Genomic DNA, 18,128 nt, shown 5'->3' on the forward strand with positions numbered 1-18,128 from the left:
CTTTTTGGTATGAGCTTTCCTCCTTAAAGGGTGATAAGTTTGACAGGTATTTTTTCTCACCCTCTCTCCCCCCTGTTCCTGTCCTCTCCCTTCACATTGAACTTGAACTGCAACCCCAGGGTAGGATTCCAATAAGGGGCCTGCTCTTTTAACTTGGAGTTTATTTTATGGTTGGCAGGTGATTGTGTTAACATGAAATAAACCCTTAGGATAGTAAATAATGTGATTGTTTAAGATTAGTCTTCAAATGAAGGCAACCATAGTCTTGTAAAAATTTAACCTTATAGCCAGGAAGTGCCATTAACTTTGGTTAACAGTCTTGCGATTTCATATAAACTTAGAAGCAAGCCCAGAGATCAGGAATTTAATCTGAAACCTGATTCTCTTTTGTTCACAATGAATCACATACATTTGGAAAGGAAGAGCATTATAACAACATTCCTATTTTAGCTAGCCTGCCTTTACCAAAAAACAAATGGAAAAAATTGCACCCCTTTTCAGGTTATCTTTCCTCCTCACATCCTGGATATTTACTTTCAAAGAAAGAAATAGCTTTTGTGTTTCATCCCCCACCACCCTTTTCCCCTGCCAAAAAAAAATTCTAGTCTAATAAAACTCTTCTAAATTATTAATTTGAACAGCTAAAATTTATTGGAGCCCAAATCTGGATTTTGATGGTACATTGGAATAGCCACCATATTTCACTAAATAAAAGATGCCATACATTGTAAGACACATTCTGATTCCCGAGATGTTAAAATGCAAAAAAATATGGGTCTTAGACTTCGTGAAATGTAGCACAAGAGTTGTCCTTTTTAAATTCTGAGTAAATAAAATTAGGGTACTGTCTTACCTCTTCCTAAAAGAGCTATTGGACAGCTATATTCTTTTTCAATGAAAAGAAATTTTTCTTTTAGAAAAAATATAAGAATTCTATTATGTTCCTGAAAATAACAGTATTGGTCCTTTCATATCCCTAAATCAGGATTGAGACTCACTCTAAAATCACTGCAGAATTATTTTTTACTCTCTCAGTTCAAAGCTCATATGATTCTTACTATGCTGAGACATTTTTCCACATTGGGTCTTTAAGCTGTGGACTGTGTTATTCTAACAGAAAACTGCTAAATTTAAAAAAAAAATGTAAGTATATATATATAATTTACTTAAAATTATAGAATATTAAAACAGATATGTATAATTATTACATTTAAGGAAATATATCATTGCAGAACGTTTGGAGAGATGATAATATTTTAGTGTTTATAAGACTATATTAGGTATATCAATATTAGGTATGTTGGGAATTATTCTCTTATAAATTAGTATTCTATTTTGATAGGTTTTGATTCTTTTCTTCAGTTCTTCTTATTTGTACTTTAATTATCTTGTGTCTCTATTTTTTTTTTCCAGATTACTGTGTTGGATGCAAAACGGAGCATGAACATTGGGATATTTCTAAAGCAATTTAAGAAGTAAGATTTTGCCCACAATTGAAACTTTAGTCATATCCATGCTGTCAGCATCAGAGTCTGTGGGTGTGAGCTGAAATTCAGATTCTAATATGAGTGAAAGTCATTCCTCATATCTTTAAATCCTCTTAGACACGTGGCTTTGATAAGTCCACAAGTGTGTGTCACTTTCTACTGTTTTCCTTCTTGAAAACCTAATCTAGTGATTTGAAGTATAGGGAGAATTGCCCCGGGTGTCTATTCAAGCCTGTCACGTCAGGGAATTTATAAATTCATCTGTCGTGTTGCTCCTTGAGTGGAGGTTGGACGGGTGAGGTGAACAGTAGTTAAGTTCAAGTGTTCTGAAGTAGAAAGGAAAGGGCTCTGCAGGAATTTCCGAGACCAAAGGGGATTGTTTTTCTTCTCCCAAAGAAGACCCCAGTGGTGGTTGCCATGCTGACCTTCCTGGGATGCCTCAGGGGTGGTTTTCTAGGTAAAGGGGCCTCTGAGTGGTGTATCAGGATCCCTACTTTCCATGGTAGTAGAGTTGCAGCGGTCACGGACACAAAACCGCCTGTTAGACTGGGAAGAAGGTGGGATGGAAAAGAGGGTGGAGGCGGTTTGTTTTAATTTCCACTGGCTTGTGTTTCTTTGGCACTCCAGCAAAGGTGAAATGGAATCTGATTGTCTTTTCAAGGTCTCCTCAGTCCATTGTAGAAGATATTCATCAAGGAAAGACTGAGCATTATGGATCAGAGACATTGCGAGAATTTCTTAAGCTTTTGCCCGAGTCAGAGGAGGTAAGGAATTTGGCGCATGAGTTTTAGATGTTAGGAGTGATTAGGAATGTCAAAACCCACATGGAAGGGCGCTCTCCTACCCAGAGCCCGAGTCTTCTCATGTAAAAGAAGTGACCTAGTAGAAAGAGTATGGGTTCGTGGAGTTAGAGAATCTGGGTTTAAATTAGAGCTTGACCCTTAATTGAGAAAACTTTTTTAAATGAGAGACTTGGGCAGGTTTCTTAACTCCTCTTACCTTTAGTTTTCTCACCTATAAAGTGAGACGGGAGCTCAATACATTTTAGGTGCATTTTCTGTCATCTAATGATGACCTTTGTCTAGGATGTACCGGGGTTATAATACATATACTTTAAAAAAAGATAAAACAACCACTTTTGGATAAAGATGCTCTAAAAATTTGGAGAGGTAGGTCAGTTGTTAATAAATGTTGTCTATATAACTGACTAAAATGTAGAGGTTGCTGTGATAGCAATATAGTACCACAATATAAAGATGCTGATCTTTTTTTTTCCTGGACTGAGAGAAATGAATTTTTTAGTGAGTCGGAGCTTGATAGGAAAAAAAAAAAAAACAATCCTATAAAACATTGCAAAATGGGGATATTGTTTTTTATTTCTGAAGAACTGACCCTTGAAAAAATTTGATAAGAAATTACATTAATATCTATGCTGCTAAACATTTGAATAATATAGTCTTATAAAGTAAAAAGTGTAAGTTCCCCTTTTACACAGAGTTTCGGTTCTTCCCTTCCTTATCCACTCCCGTTCTCACGTGTGATTTATGGAACTTGACCTTGGTGCCATTAATGATAATAGGAGAAATATATTTGCGCTTTTTCTTTTACATCAGTGATAAACTCATAATGCCAAATTGAGGATCTTCGTGGGTTTACTAGATATTCTGGGTACATCTAATAACCTGCGGCTCTGTCTACCTTAGGTTTTCTGTTTGCAAATTAAGTGTCGTTTAGCTTAGCCAAGATTAATTAACAGCATTCATTAATGTTAGTAAAAAGGTCTCAAAGTGTTGAGGGAAAGCAACATTTAAATCATAATTTACCCAGGTCTTCTATACTAAACACTTTAATTTTTGTTTTATGTAAAGAATGCGAGTTCCAAAATCTTTAAATTAGGATGAATATGATTGAATTAATGTGAGTTTTTTTTAAAAAAAGATGTAGTTGTTCTCAAAATCTTATTCCTTCTTGGGCTTTTTTCGTGACTTCTCTTTAGACCTGCTCTAGAACCCACTCCTAACCGACCTTGCCGTTCTTTTTAAGTGAGAATCAAATTTGATAGCAGATGTGAAAGTGCTCTGAAAAGCTCTAAATTTCTAAATGGAAGTTAGGCACAAGGGAGGCTGCCAGCTTCTTACCATGAGGAGGTGGGAGGTTAAATATGGTTCTTTAAATTTCGAATTGACAATTCAAAGGTGTGATTAGAAAATGCAAAGGTCGTGGAAGACTAAGGGATTTTTCAAAGAAGCAACTTAGCCATCAAACCGCTCATGTTCTGAAAAAGTCTGATTTTTGAGTTGTGTAGGGGATAAAATTGAAAGGGAAGAAAGTTAAGGGCAAACCCAGCGCCAAGGCGTTCTCTCAGGCCCAGACAATTAGCTACCCCAGAAGCAGTGTCCTGCTGACATGAAGCAGCCTTGGGACCCTAAAATGAGCTGTTGAACCAGGCCCAGCTGCTGCAGGGTCATCCTCAGTCTGAATAGCTGACAAGCTTGGTCACACTTCTCTGTGTTTATGTTACTGACTCTTGGCTTCAGCTCTCCACACCCTCCAAACTCAGCTGGGAGCTTCCTTCAGCAGGAACACCCTGACCGTCCCCAGAGCCACTTGGCGCCCCTCCCTAAACCATTCTGGGGGATCTGTGCTGACAGAGGGAGGCCGGTGACAGCCAAAGCCACCTCAGTGACCCATGCCCTCTGCAACGACAGATTGGCTTTGTTGTGAGAGCTGTGTAGCCTCTGGCGCCACCCAGACCCAGGGTCGCCCCCAGAGTTTTTGGTGGAGGTTGGAGATGGAACCTCCACCAAAGAGGAAGAGGCAGGGCCGAAGGAGAAAGGTTTAGGAATGTGACAGAAATATGCTAATAAATACATAAGTGGATACGTAGCTGCATGTTGCTAAGCCTGAGGTTCAATGTTCTGTGCTCATTTTCAGCACAAGAAGGCTCTAAACTTTTATTGAGTGTCTCCATGTACCAGGCACTGGACAGGGCAAAATTCAGCCAAGCTTGATCATGTATTTCAAGTGCTTCCTTCAGTGCCAGGTACCTAGAAAGTTAATAAATCATTGCTCTAAGTATTTTGTGTGTCTTTTTCATGTAATCCTCACAGCGACATGATATGTCTCATTTTACAAGTGAGAAATAGGCTCACACGCGTTACATAGAACTGGTCTAGTGTCACATGATTCACAGGCTGTAGAGGAAGGTGGATTTGTCAGAGGAACCCTGATTTGTCTGACCCCAGAGCAGTTCCTTCTGCTGCATTCCACCACCTCCCTTGGAGGAAGGAAGGAAGGGCAGAGGTTCTCAAAACTCTGAAAAGGTTCTCAGAGGGCCACCCAGCCTTTTCATCACCTCTGCTATCAGAGTACTGGTGTGAGTAAGTGTCACCCGAATGATACTGTGATCTTATCAGCATGCGGAAAAATATGAACGGAAAGAGCCCTTTTCTCTCTCCTGTGGTCTCAGCTGACAAGCCAACCCAAGGTTAATTTGTTTTTTAGGATTTCTCTGCCTTTCACCATAAATCTTTTATCTGGCATGTTTGTTCATCTTGCCTCAAACTCGTGGTTAAAACTTTCAGAGGAAGAAGGTAGGCCCAGAAATAAAAAGAACTGGTGTAGGCTCTCTGTCCAGCAAAGTATTCCTGTGCGCTGATAGGAGACTTGAGGAGGAGCCAGGTGGGCACTGGAAGGGACCCACACTCAACCTGCCAGCCCTTCCCTCTAATGGGCTGGTACCCTATCACCTCTCAGTGTCAGGCATACAGGGCTGGAAGATGGTAGAAATGTCCAGTTCTATCTGGAGGCAAGTTAAATTGCCGCTTCTGATATTTGATCACTGTTCCTACCTTTTTTGTTTACTCTGCCCCTGGGAGGGGAGTGACAGTGAGGGTCTTCTGTGAGGTGGGTTTGTGGGTGGGAAATCCTGCTCTTTCAAGACCATGTGAGTGGAATTAGATGGGATGAAGGAGGCCTGCCCTTTGGAATGTGTGAGTCTTAAGGAGCATGCCGTTTGCTATTAGGACAGAACCGGGCACAGCCGGGTCATAATGAGAGTCACTTGGCTCAGCCAACAAAATTACGCCTAACCATGTTTGATAAATGCTTTTTGATGATGATGAGAATGCATAATAATTATAGGGTTGGCTCACCTCTCATTTTTACCTCCCTACCACTGTGACGGGACAGTAATCCCTCTTAATGAACGTAAATCCCATTTTGAAATGGAATTAAGAACTGTATACATGGTATTTAAATTAAATACTATCTTTTCATCACCATTCTCTTGAAATCTAAACATTTTTAGCTCTTTACATAAGTGAAGGAGATTAATCCTTGTTCAGTTACAGTTTAGCACATGTTTAATAGATGTATCTACCAAGTTTACTTAGCATGACCTGTTCTTCTGCTTTAGACAGAAAACGGTGCTATTTTCAGCAGTTTTGCACATGCTACGTATATGGTGTTATAAAAGGTACAACCTCACTCTGCCCCTGCCCATATATAGTGAATTGTGAGGCTCTAGTTCAGAAGGGATCAGAATTCCCACAGCTTTCTCAGTTCAGAAACTAGGCACTGATTTGGACTTTTGCTAAACTAGAGGTGCCATTTAGTAAGGCTGAAAATGGTAAATTTACTTTGAGGCCCTCAAGTAGGGGAAAGAAGGCAATTCTATAATGGAAGAAAAACTATAGTCTTAAGGACCAGACTTAATACTTGGGTGCGTATCTGCACTGTTGCATTTTGTCTTTTCAGGTAATGTAGATATTTCAGTTAGTGTATCTTTGCAAATACTCCCTCCTCTGTGTTTCTGAACTGCCATTTCCTATTTTTCAAGAGGTGTAAACATCATGTTATTTTTCTGGGCAGCCAATATAATCCAGGGGATGGAAAAAGAAAGCTTTAAAAGAATAATAAAAGATGGTAAGTGCTCCTAGGCGACAGTTAGCTATAGAGATAGGCTGTCTGCTTGCCTGGTGGTCTTAAGGTGCTACTTACCGTGGTGTATTTTTATTGGAAGACTCTTGCAGCAGACGGAGAAATGTTTCTGCCGTTGGGTTGGTCCAGTTTTCTGTGTGATGAAAGGCATGATTTGCCTTCTGATGCAGTTTGAGCACTTTCTCTTCACCTCCATCCCTACCTGCTAGCTGTTTGCCTAGCATATTCCTAATGTCAGATCTTTATTTTTTTCCCTTGCTAGAGTTGAAGGAATAGTTGCATGTTTAATAACTTTTAGTTTAATGTTTTATAAGTGTAATACATATTTATTGTAGACATTTTAGAAAATAAAAATGAGCAGCGGAAGAAAATAATAATGACTGTAATCCTGACACCTGATGTTGGTGAGGTCTTTCAGCCTTTTTCCTGAGTCTAGATAGTCTGTGCGTGGAGAATGGCGTCGGGGGGGGGGGGGGGGGCGGGGGGGGTGGGAGTCGACACTTTTAAAAAGAAGAAAAATCATAGAAATGGTATCCTACTGTACATACTGTCTTATTACCTGATTTTTTTCATAGGCGGATGTCTTGACATTGATCTTTGGGTTGTTTAAACCACTTTCCTTTTTATCTTCCGGCTGGAGAGCCAAAGTATACGCACCTCAACATACAATAGTCGCTTCCTAGAAAGCTGTTGTGTGTGAAGGGGACTTGATACAGGAAGAAGATCTGCCTTAGACCTTACCCATTCTAAGTATTTTATACTTAAAATACTCAAAAATAATAAGATTATATAATAATAATAATGATATTTTTTCACTGATGACTTAAAGGATCATATTATAATGACTCCTCAGTCTCTTCTTTCTTCTCCCAAACAATGTCCCCTTCCAGATTATAATTTACAGAAAATTTTCATCCATAGAATGACCCTTTTTCAGTCTCCTGATAGTAATCTGCCTGAGGATTCCAGTGGCTCAGCTCTCTGGTTTGTATGGGATTGTTATACCCACAGAAGTGACATGGGTCTTCTCTCTAATTTGTTTGTTTGGTGTTTCTTCTTTTAATAAAGTGGTAGATGTGATGATTTCTTCTTCTGTCTTTTCTTAGGTCTCCATTTTTACTAGTTTGAATTGGGCAGTGAAATCCTATTTTCTTACAGGAATTCTAAGATGAAATTGAAAATCATGTTACATTTTAATCATAAGTTATTTTTTTCTCTACCCCCTTTTCCATTTGTCTTTTAGATAAAGAGATTAAAAACATTTAGTGGAGATGTGTCCAAGCTGTCTCTGGCGGAATCCTTTCTGCACTACTTAATTCAGGTGCCAAAGTAAGGATCACCGATCATTGTTCTTTAAAAGCAGAGTAAGGTTTTTAAATTAATGACGTCAGATTCTAGTTTTACTTTTTATTTTTCAGCTATTCGCTTCGGATTGAAGCCATGGTGCTAAAGAAGGAGTTTTTACCTTCTTGTTCTTCTCTGTACGCAGACATAACAATTCTAAGAACAGCAACAAAAGGTAAGTAAATACATATGCTTTGTGTAATTTGTTTGTATTAATTTTGGTAGCAGTTTACTTTTTTTAAAAACTATTCAATGGAAATTAGACATGCAAAGTCCCATTTCTGATACATCCTAGAAAGGGAAATGAGCTGTTACCAGTAATGGTGCATTTAAAGTTTATTTCCATTTACTTTCCCACTAGTTAATTAATTCATTAACTAATCGATCCATTAATTAGCATATTCTCCCTTAAGAGAAGGTTTCTATGGTCTCAAGCTTCAAAGTAAACTTTGCTGGTTGTAGCTCACACTTGTTCCTCTCCTAGTAGGTTAGCTTTCTCTGTGTGTGTATGAGCATGGGCTCCAACTGTGGGCCCTTGGGCCAGCTGCATCTCTTCTATCTTTGGTCTCTTTTGGTGTGTGGGGTGGGGGAGGGAGGCCTGCCTCTTTTTCAGAAGCAAACGCCCATTCCTCCTGGCTCCTCCCAGACATCTCCAGTGGGCTCTTCTGCGCACCCGCCTCCCCTCCAGACTCTTAACTTCTGGTGTGCTAGTTACATTCGAGGCCGAGTTGGCCATTTCTTTGAATAATTTGCTAAACGTTTGCTTACTCCGCTTGGATAGACTCCTCAGAGTTGCTCTACTGTCTCAACCCACAGGGGTAGGAGCTTTGCTTTCCGGCTTTTAGGGCACTGAGGATGCCTGCCTCCTCCTCTTACTTGAGGCAGGCTCTAGCACACCCTGACCCTCAATTTTCCAGCATTCGTCAGCCCCAGCCTGATTTCCTCTCAGTCTTTTTCTGGATTCCTAGTTATTGTGTAGAACTGCTTATTCTCATTTGGTTTTCCTGTTTAGTTCCTCTGACCTGTGTTGAGATCAAGTTTTTCTCTTCACTCTATCCTATTTTCTTCATTTTAGAGAGGAGACTAAGAATTAAGAAGAATTTTTCTTCTTTCTCTATTGAGACCTTTAAAAATGTTTTTCCTATACCAAGGTCATTGCAGCAACTTTGGAAGGGCTGTGCCTCCTGCTCAGTAGAGATGAAGAATGTTTTCATATTGAGCAGTGCAAATTTGTGGGCACGGTGGAGGCATTGCTTATCTGGTTAGCCTTCAAAAACTGGCCTCCACAGATAACACAATATAGGCAGTGATCCAGATGTAATTTTTGGAAAGTAACGCTAGACTTAATGGAGAATATTAACTTAAAAATATTATAGGTGACGTTTTATTATCTATAATACTGTCATTTTAATAAGCAAACCTTTTTAGTTTTCCAAATATGTTAATTTTTAATATTGTTTATTTGCATAGGTATGTGTACAAAAGATTTTGTGGTTAAAGACCTCGTTTATCAATATATTACAATAAGTTCTTTTTTAAATCTTTAAGCCAATCCAAATGAAACCATAAGTATAGTTTTGAATAAAATGGAAAGATTCTCTGGGTGCCTGGCCCCTAAGGCTTGGTGCTTTGCAACTTATTTACATGTCATTCCAGCCTGTTTATATTTTATCTCCTCATAGCTCATCGACTGAGCAAAATGTTGCTTGCTATTAGTTTTCATATTCCATAAGTATAGTCTCAAAGGCCAGTGGATGTAAAGGAAAAAAGCAATAACTGCTAAGAGAAAATTTATTCCTATTGCACAGTTTGCTGCTTTTCATAAGGCTTTTACATTTTCCACTACGTGAAAAATCTTCATTATGGAAGTATTTCGTATATTTAAGTGTCATACATATTTGATTTCCAGTGAAACAGTACGGTGTGGATAGCCAGTAGCAAATGGTACATTAGATATAACCATAGAATGTGCTGCTTTATTTGCTCTTTTCAGTCTTTATATACAGTTTAGGGTCACAGCTTGCTTCCGATAACCTTGAACTTGGATATGGCAGCAGTCTTTTCTGCATTTAAGCTAAAGGCTTCTCTAAGGTATTGCGGTGTGTTCTTTTTGACAGAGCTGATGTCGTGTGAGGAGCTACATTCAATATTACACTTGGTGCTACAGGCGGGAAATATCATGAATGCAGTAAGTAAAATTTTTAAAAAATTAAAAATATGTTTCCAACTTTATGGGTCTGTCTAAAGGTTTTTGTATATTTTTTCTTTTGATTTGTCTTCTTCAGGGAAGGTATGCTGGCAATGCAGTAGGATTTAAACTGTCTTCTTTGCTCAAATTGGCAGACACAAAAGCAAACAAACCTGGGATGAACCTTCTGCATTTTGTTGCACAGGTACGGAAGGAACTTATACAAAGAGAGAGAATGTGTGTGAATCCCCATGGAGGCTGTGAAGTTTTTCCAAGGGGTAAGGGGTCATCAGAGTTAGGAAAGGGCATGGCAGGTGCCAAGGAGGTTCTCTGTGCAGAAGCACTATTTGCAAATTCCTGAGTGGAGCTGCACCTAGTGTTACGGGATTGGAGGGGAGTGGTGGGATCAGGGGAGTGAGGCAGAGAAATTGGTGAAGCCAGATTATAAAGGATTCAGATCCTAAAACTGAGGCTTTTGGATTTCATGCTTTAGCAATGGAGAGCCAACAGAAGCGTGTGCACAGCATATGGCAAGACCAGGTGTTTTGTTTTTGTTTTTAGGAAAATAAGGCAATGTGCAGGTTGGATTGGAATGGAGCGGGAACTAGAACTAGGGGTACCTCTTGGTGTCTGTTGGCTCTAATTGGTGATAGTCGAGAATTAGAGCAATGAACACAGGATTGGATAGTAGAAGGCCTAGGTATTGAAACATTTCTGATGTTGAATTGACGAGGTTTTTGACCAGTTATATGTAAAGAGTGAGGGAGTCAGAGCAATTAAAAAGGTCATTTCCACTTTTTCCTTTGTGAACTGTGGGTTAGAGGACCTTGCTGTGAGCCCACGGTTTGGAGTCTGAACCCTGTCCATCACTTAACGTTTTCGACTAGGTCTGTGTGATGCCAAAGGAACTAGTTACAAAATGAAATATCAGCGAAGGACAATTATCTCTTTGTTGTTAAATTATCTCCAGTAACGAATTGTACTGGTTTGTTTTTCCTTCGTTGGATTGCCTTGTTGTTTTGACAGCAGTCACAGAGACACAGTTTTAACCTGGGGAATAAGCTATGTCACGTGCTTGTTTTAAGTGTGAGCATTGGAACAGGACAGAAGGAGGAGATTTTGACTTATCCTTTATTAGCTGTACTTCCTCAGACAAGTTACTTAAACCTAAAACCTTCAATCACTTCATCTACTGATGGGGGTAGTGATACCTCAAAACCAGGTAACCAAGAGGGCTGACAGTTATTCCATAAAGTGTTTAGCTCGGTGTTCGGCAAGTGGTAAACACTCCATAAATAATAATAAACACTATTATTGCTATATTCTTTAGAAGACGGAGGACATGTTGAGCTCAGGACTAATTTAAAAGTTACTTTTCAGGACCACCTTAAAACCAGAAAATGTGTCCCTGCAACCCAGGTGTCTTGCAGGTAGTTTCCTGGCAGCCCTTTTAGACCTGTGTATCCAGGTGCTCTGTGTAACTTGCCCCTGCCCAGGTGGGGAAGTTTCCAGAGCTGGTAATTGCTCCCTTCATACCTGCCTTCCTTGTACCCTGTGACGAGGTGAAGAATCCAAAATCTCTGTGGCTTGTGCACCTTCTCATTAAATTGCAAACTGGTTTAACAACTGAAGGTATCTCTGTCATTTAAAGGCACACTCATAGGTATGGCTGGTATATAAGCAGGATACGTTGGATTCTCTGAGAAACAATGGGCCCTGCTAAGCCACCCCCTCCTTCCATTGGGTTTTCATGCACATAAATTGTATTTCATGTAGGATCAGTTGCTCTGGGAAGTTAAATGTGTCTTGAGAGCAGGGGCATTCTGGTAAATCTTACTAAGAATATCAGAGTTCATATATGAGTGAATTGCTTTGAATGCATCAAGCATAAAAAACAGGATTTTAAGACTCCTTTCAGCCCCAAGAAAATGATTTCCTTTCAATTTTATCTATATCGTGAGAGAAAATTCTGCTTTTGTTCTAGGAAGCCCAAAAGAAAGATGCCACTCTTCTAAGCTTTTCTGAAAAATTGCATTATGTTCAGGAGGCTGCTAGGTAAGCAAGTGGATTGTGAGGATTCAAGGGGGTTTTTTGGTGTGTTTTGTAACTACCTTTTATGAAAACTGATGAATATTTTATAACTTTTGGATTCAAGCTTGAACTTTATAAAGTTTTGTCTTGTTGGACTTTCAGACCTTCTTTTCATTTGCTTACAAAGGTACGTGGGTGAACCTTTGGAATTTGTGGGTTTTGAAAAATTAATCCTTATTTTTCATCTAAAAAAAAAACCTATTGCAGTCTATTCTAATGAATATCATCAGTGTAAAGAAAATAGGGATTAAGAACTTCAAATCACTCCACACCCAAAAGATAGAGCTTCGACGACATAGCCTATTACCTCGGCAGTTGGTATATTATCAGTCAAACTTCCAGGTCATACATCACACTGTTTCCTTGTAGAATCTAACATGGTACATTTATTTTCTATTGCATTAGCAGAAGTTGGAACCACACCAAGGGCTGGGAAAGGATTTTATTTTCAATTAGTCACTCGGCTTTACAGAGAAAGTGTCTACCGAGCTCCATTTACAACACTTTAATTTGCTTCTGGTGCTAATGTAGATGTATATTTCAATGTAGCGATAATCTGTGTATATGTGCTATATTGAGTTCCATGTTTTAAAATTTACAATGCTCGGCCATGCATCCAATTGATCAGTGTTCAAATAACTAGCTTTTGGCGGGGAATTGGGGGCTGGGGGGAGGGAAGGGTCTGATCTGTAGCATTTGCTGATTTCCGTGGCCTAAATACTGCGGCCATGGCTGCCTTCAAGCCACCAGCGTGGCATTGGTAAACGCAGAGTTGGGAAGAGATGTCTGTACCCATGGTAGCGTCTCATGAGCTGGCTCCAGCATGCCACTTCATGGATCAGCCCAGTTCATAGATTTATTTGCAGTAGGCTTAATTGCATATATTTATTATCTGAGTGACTATTTCCAGTTAGGACAGCCATAAACCACGTGCATCAACTTACATGAACCCTAGCTTTTCAAACCAAGCCCTGTCATTGGCCAGTGTCTCAATGTTACGGATTATGAACATCTAACCACAGATTACATGTCTTTCCCAAAGTAAGATTATCAGTCATTAAAGGTGTGAACCGTTCAGAGTTCATGTTTACAGAGCACCACATTACTCCCTCCAAAGAATGAGCATCTTTCTTATAAGACACAAACTGTTTTGGTTTTGAATTACTAACATAAATTTGTGTGGGAATATTTTTTCCTCTGACTAGTATAGAAATGTTACTGAGAGAGATATATGAAGAAGTAACCATTACATTTGAACTGACATTTCTGGTCAGAGTTGGATGGGGGAGCTAGGTATTGTCTTAGGAACAACCATTCGGTAAGATTTGTTTCTTTGAAATGGCAGGTGAAGTATGCCTGTGAAGTACAAACAAATCAAAAGTGGGTACCAATGACCAATGAAGGTGGAAGACTTTATTGCATGAAGAATAGTTAGAATTCACAATGGAAGCGTGAAAGCACGCTAATTTATGAATTTGCTAATTGAATTCGGCCTGGATTTTCTGTTTCATCTGTTTACTTTACCAGGTGGCAAAAACCTTCATACTCTACGGAGCTTTATTTGACACATATACCAAGAGACTTGCAATCCACCCTACCTTTTTTTTTTTTTTTTTTGAGAATTGTTAGCTGTGTGTTAGTTGTCTCTAAAATACTCTGTCTGTGGCAAGCGACATGATGTCTGCTTAGTATCTCTGTGTTACCCTTAATATCAGGTTTATCAACATACGTGGCCTTGTTTTCATGACTTAGAGCTTTTGTATTTGTGTTGAGTAGCCAGAGGAAAGTGTAAGTCTGAGTCCTGCTAGCTTTTCGTTTTTAATGCTTATTGCATAAAGGTATTAAGACAACTCCCATGTCTTTAAGGGAGGAATCTCCTCTTAAACAAAACATAGGAAGAAACTCTAAATACAGGGGTAGGTCAATGTAATTGCAGTGGCTCTCTCCCCTTCTGCCTCTAGGGTTGACCAACGGTTGATCTTGTTTGATGTATGCACACGACACATAGCTTCCCTGTGCCAACTGCCCACTCTCCCCTTTCTTCTTCTAGATTATCTCTGGATAACATGGAGGCTGAACTGCACTCGCTCTTTGTCAGGACAAGATCGCTAAAGGAAAACATCCAGGGGGATGGTGAACTTTGTCAGCAGATGGAAGATTTCCTTCAGGTCTGTGGGGGATTCAAGCCCATCCATCTAATGTCCTCTTCCAGCAGCACCGCACAGGCTGGTTTAATTTTTGCATGGGTGTGTTTGGGGCAGGTTCCCATTCATATTTTTCCCCCAGTCAGTAAAAGGAACTCCGTATTTCAATGCTCATTTTTTGCTGGATTGGTTTTTGAGCACAGGGTATTGAATATGGTCTAAACTTACTAAAGTATTCGTTAGACGGTGGATCTCTGCTTATCACTCCTCGATGGGCATGATTGCACCGCACTATGGTGAATTGGAATCAAGCTTATGGTGCTTACCTTTGGCAACTTGTGCCTGGCAACTCAAATTGCGGCTCTAAATCATGGTTTAGGAGTTCCTGTATCCCAGTCAAACTTTGAGGCAACAGAACGAAGTTCCATGGAAACCAGAAAGACACTTGAGAACTTGGACTGTTGTTCCTTCACTTGTTTTCATTAAAGAAACGAGCCGCATTTTGGCCTGGTGTAGAATGAGAGCAGGAGAACCTGATAGCTGTGCCTATCACCACCCGAAATACACCAGCCCACAGGGTGTGTCAGGAGCTGCTCTGACAACATCAACAGAAAACAGCAGAGTGGACATGTTTGTGACAGCTCATTGTGACTCACTAATCACATAGTCTGACATACTTCTTTTATCTTCCTTATTTGAAAAAAAAAAGCAGGGCGGCCCCTTTTCATGCTCTCAGTCTTCAGGGAAATGGTGTGCTACCTTAAATGTCAGTGCTTTCAGATGAGTGAGGTGGGATATGTGTGGCAGGGCTGCGCTCAGCCCTGGGGAGTAGCGCTGGGCTCCAAAAGCTGTAACAACCAAAGCCTCTATCCGCTTCCTCGTAATTAAGCTACCTCCAACATCATGAGCTTCAGCCTCCATCAGCAAACATTTGATTTTGTTTGGCTCTGCTGGGAGTTTATTTTTATAAACACGTGTTCTGTGTTTCCTTTTAAATATAGCCAAACTCTGCTTTTCCCCATCAAGTGCACAGATTTTTCTCCAAATGAAAGAACAAAGCAAACACCAGCACAGACACACCTCACAGTAGGTAGGAAAACACTCAGCATTGAGCCCATTCAGACACATGAAGCAAATCCAGAAAGCCAAGGAGAGGGCCCATTGCATGTCGAGATAAGAATTCTGGATGACTCATTTCCCAGTTCTTACATTAAATATTAATATCGTATGCTAAATAGCAGTACAGGAAGGTTTACGATGAAAGCAGCTCTGTCTTAGCTACACCCCTAGACTGGTCTTAAAAGGCAACGTTGTTTTGATTCTAAACACTTCTTTCTGGTAGTCATTTTTTTTTGTTATTATTTTTATTAGTTTCAGGTGTACAAAGCAATATAATAGTTAGATATTTACACCCCTCAAAAAGTGATAACCCCCCTTTCCCCAAGCTACTACCCCTCTGACATTTTATATAACTGTTACAATTCCACTGACTATCTTCCTTATGCTGTACTCCACCTCCCATGCCTATATAGATATATATGTATATATATTTACTTATAGTTGACATACAATATCTGGTAGTCATTTTTATCTCTGTAAATAAATTGTTCTACCCAGCTACTTATTTTTCCTTTTAAAATTCAATTTCTTTAAATGAGGGAGATACAATTTTTTAAGGTGGGTTAGGGTCAGGCCAGGAAGAGCTCTGAATGTTAGTCGGAAAACTTTGAACTTTACACTCTAAGCTGTAGGGAGCCACTGAAGATTTTTGAGCAGAAAAATGGCAGGAGTACAGTTGTACAGCTCTGTTTCAGTATTTTGCCCCTTTGGGCGAGAAATACTGAGTAAATTGGCTTAGGATTTTGGTCCATAGCAGACAAGTTAGAGATGGAAAGTTGAATTTGCTACCACAACTGCTAATCTGTTGTCTTTCACGCTTTGCCAGTGAGGTCTGAACCTTTTTGTTTGTGGCCCTAGTCATGTGGGCAGGGTTCAGAGAATAAGCACCGTGGCTTGTCAGATCGGTATTCAGAATGTTTCACTTTCCCAGGTCCTGAGGGTGACTGAATGCATTAAGGTATTCCTTCCTGGTACTCCATCAGTCCCCCAGACTCTAATGAGACATACAAGGTGGAGTAAGCTCCTATGTAGATTCTTGTCAAGAGTCCCATTTTTTTCTGCAGTTGAGCTATTCTTGGCTGGAATCCATCTTTCCATCTGTGGAAGAATGGCAGGCAAAAGTTTACCCTTTCATTAATACCCTTCTCTCCATAAAGAATACAACATGAATGCACACACTGCCTTGGGCTACTGACTCAGATGGTTACTTTCTCTGGTATTTGGTTTACTAAATAGTTTTGGTTTCCTACTATCTCTTGAATGTGTTTGGTGTAAGAAAAGGGCTTTTAAGGAGGAGAGTGTGTCGGAGTGGGTTGGAGGTGATGAGCCTCCTCGGAATTTCTCTTTAGGTTCTGTAGCTCTCCAAGCATGTTCAAGCAGCGATTCGACTCCTGGAGGGTGGGCAGCCTGTCACTTCCCCGTGGCCTAGGCCTGTCACCCCACTCAAGAAGTTTCTCAAAAATAAGCCTCCTTAAAAACATGACATGCCTGAGTGCACAAAGCGAGACACATTCTTTATAAAAGCCTTGTTACCCAGTGCGAAAGGAAGCAACAGGAGGCTTCAACGTGATGATCCCTGTTCTCTGTCCGGCGGTGGCTCCTCAGAGCACACTGCTTCCTCACGCCAACTCAATCCCAGCTGTCACTGAACGGCTGTCGGGAAGTGTGTTTGTGCCCTTTGGCCCTTGGGGATCCCATCCCTAAAGGGCTGGAGCTCATTGGAAGAAACTAAGCTTCTTTCAGTCCCACTTGTTCATTGAGGTAGTACCTGAATCTATAGGGACATTAGAGACCTTGTCCTAGAAGAAGTAGGAGAAAATGAAGAAGTCAAGAGGATGGATTTGTAGAGGGCTGTAATTCCTAACCATGGGTACTCCCCCCCCAGAATTTCCTGGGGGATTTAATAAGCTATTAATGCTAGATCCACCCCACAGCTACTAAATTGCGTGGGCTTTCGACAGCATCCCAAGCTGATTAGATAAGCACCCCTGGATAAGAAACCCTGCCTGGGGTCTGCGTCTAGGCATAAGGGCTTCAGTTCTGTGGGGGTGACACTGACTCAGACATAGCTCCTTTGGGGTTAAGTTTAAACTCTCATGTCAACAGGACAACTCGTCAATAGAACACGTGACTCCTGGGTCCCTAAAGTAAACTCTTAGCTAGTATAAGACTCAGTTTTAAGAGAGAACAGATGAAGAATGGATCTTCCTTAATAAACCCAACTGTACACTTGTGTCATTTTTTTCAGTGACATTAAAGGTAAACATTTTTAGTGGTATTCTACAAGTTAAGGCGCTTCAATCTCGTTTATTGCTTCCAGACCTCACACACCTTGCTTCGCTCAGGTCTGTTTGGGTTAAATGAATTTACTTTTGGCTCTGAACGCATTGGACTTGTAATAAACCTTCCCTCTTCCGACACCTAAAGCTTAACCCAGGAGCACGTCTTCCCTGGGCAGCAGACGGGATGCCGGGCGCTTGGTCCGCTGTGTGTTCACTTCTGCGCGTGCTTGCTTATATCCCCGCAGTTTTCTGTGAAAAAGCTGACAGAACTGGAGCACTGGAAACAACAGCTCCAAGAGGAGGCCCACACCCTCATAGATTTTTTCTGCGAAGACAAAGAAACCATGAAACTGGATGAATGCCTTCAGATATTTAGAGACTTTTGTGTCAGATTCAACAAAGCGGTTAAGGTATGGCTGGTGACATCTCTGTGTTCCCTGAGTTGTTTGGGGTTTTTATTTCTCTTCTTCCTGACCCAGCCCTCGGCCCATAACAGAATGATGGTTCAGCATTTCTGGGGATTCAGGAAAGT

The 18,128-nt window shown here is 40.4% G+C and overlaps 1 protein-coding gene across 1 annotated transcript in view; it reads left to right on the forward strand.

Annotated features, from left to right (window-relative positions):
• FHDC1 (FH2 domain containing 1) overlaps window positions 1-18,128 on the forward strand; it is a 38,026-nt gene that overhangs the window by 13,454 nt on the left and 6,444 nt on the right. Inside the window, exons 3-11 of the mRNA XM_081076629.1 lie at window positions 1,414-1,475; window positions 2,149-2,251; window positions 7,672-7,757; window positions 7,847-7,947; window positions 9,890-9,960; window positions 10,058-10,165; window positions 11,945-12,015; window positions 14,102-14,219; window positions 17,842-18,006. Coding sequence (XP_080932755.1) covers window positions 1,414-1,475; window positions 2,149-2,251; window positions 7,672-7,757; window positions 7,847-7,947; window positions 9,890-9,960; window positions 10,058-10,165; window positions 11,945-12,015; window positions 14,102-14,219; window positions 17,842-18,006 — 885 coding nt within the window. The remainder of the gene's footprint in view (window positions 1-1,413; window positions 1,476-2,148; window positions 2,252-7,671; window positions 7,758-7,846; window positions 7,948-9,889; window positions 9,961-10,057; window positions 10,166-11,944; window positions 12,016-14,101; window positions 14,220-17,841; window positions 18,007-18,128) is intronic.

Source organism: Rhinolophus hipposideros, assembly GCF_964194185.1.
Source record: "Rhinolophus hipposideros genome assembly, chromosome: 16".
Taxonomy (NCBI): domain Eukaryota; kingdom Metazoa; phylum Chordata; class Mammalia; order Chiroptera; family Rhinolophidae; genus Rhinolophus; species Rhinolophus hipposideros.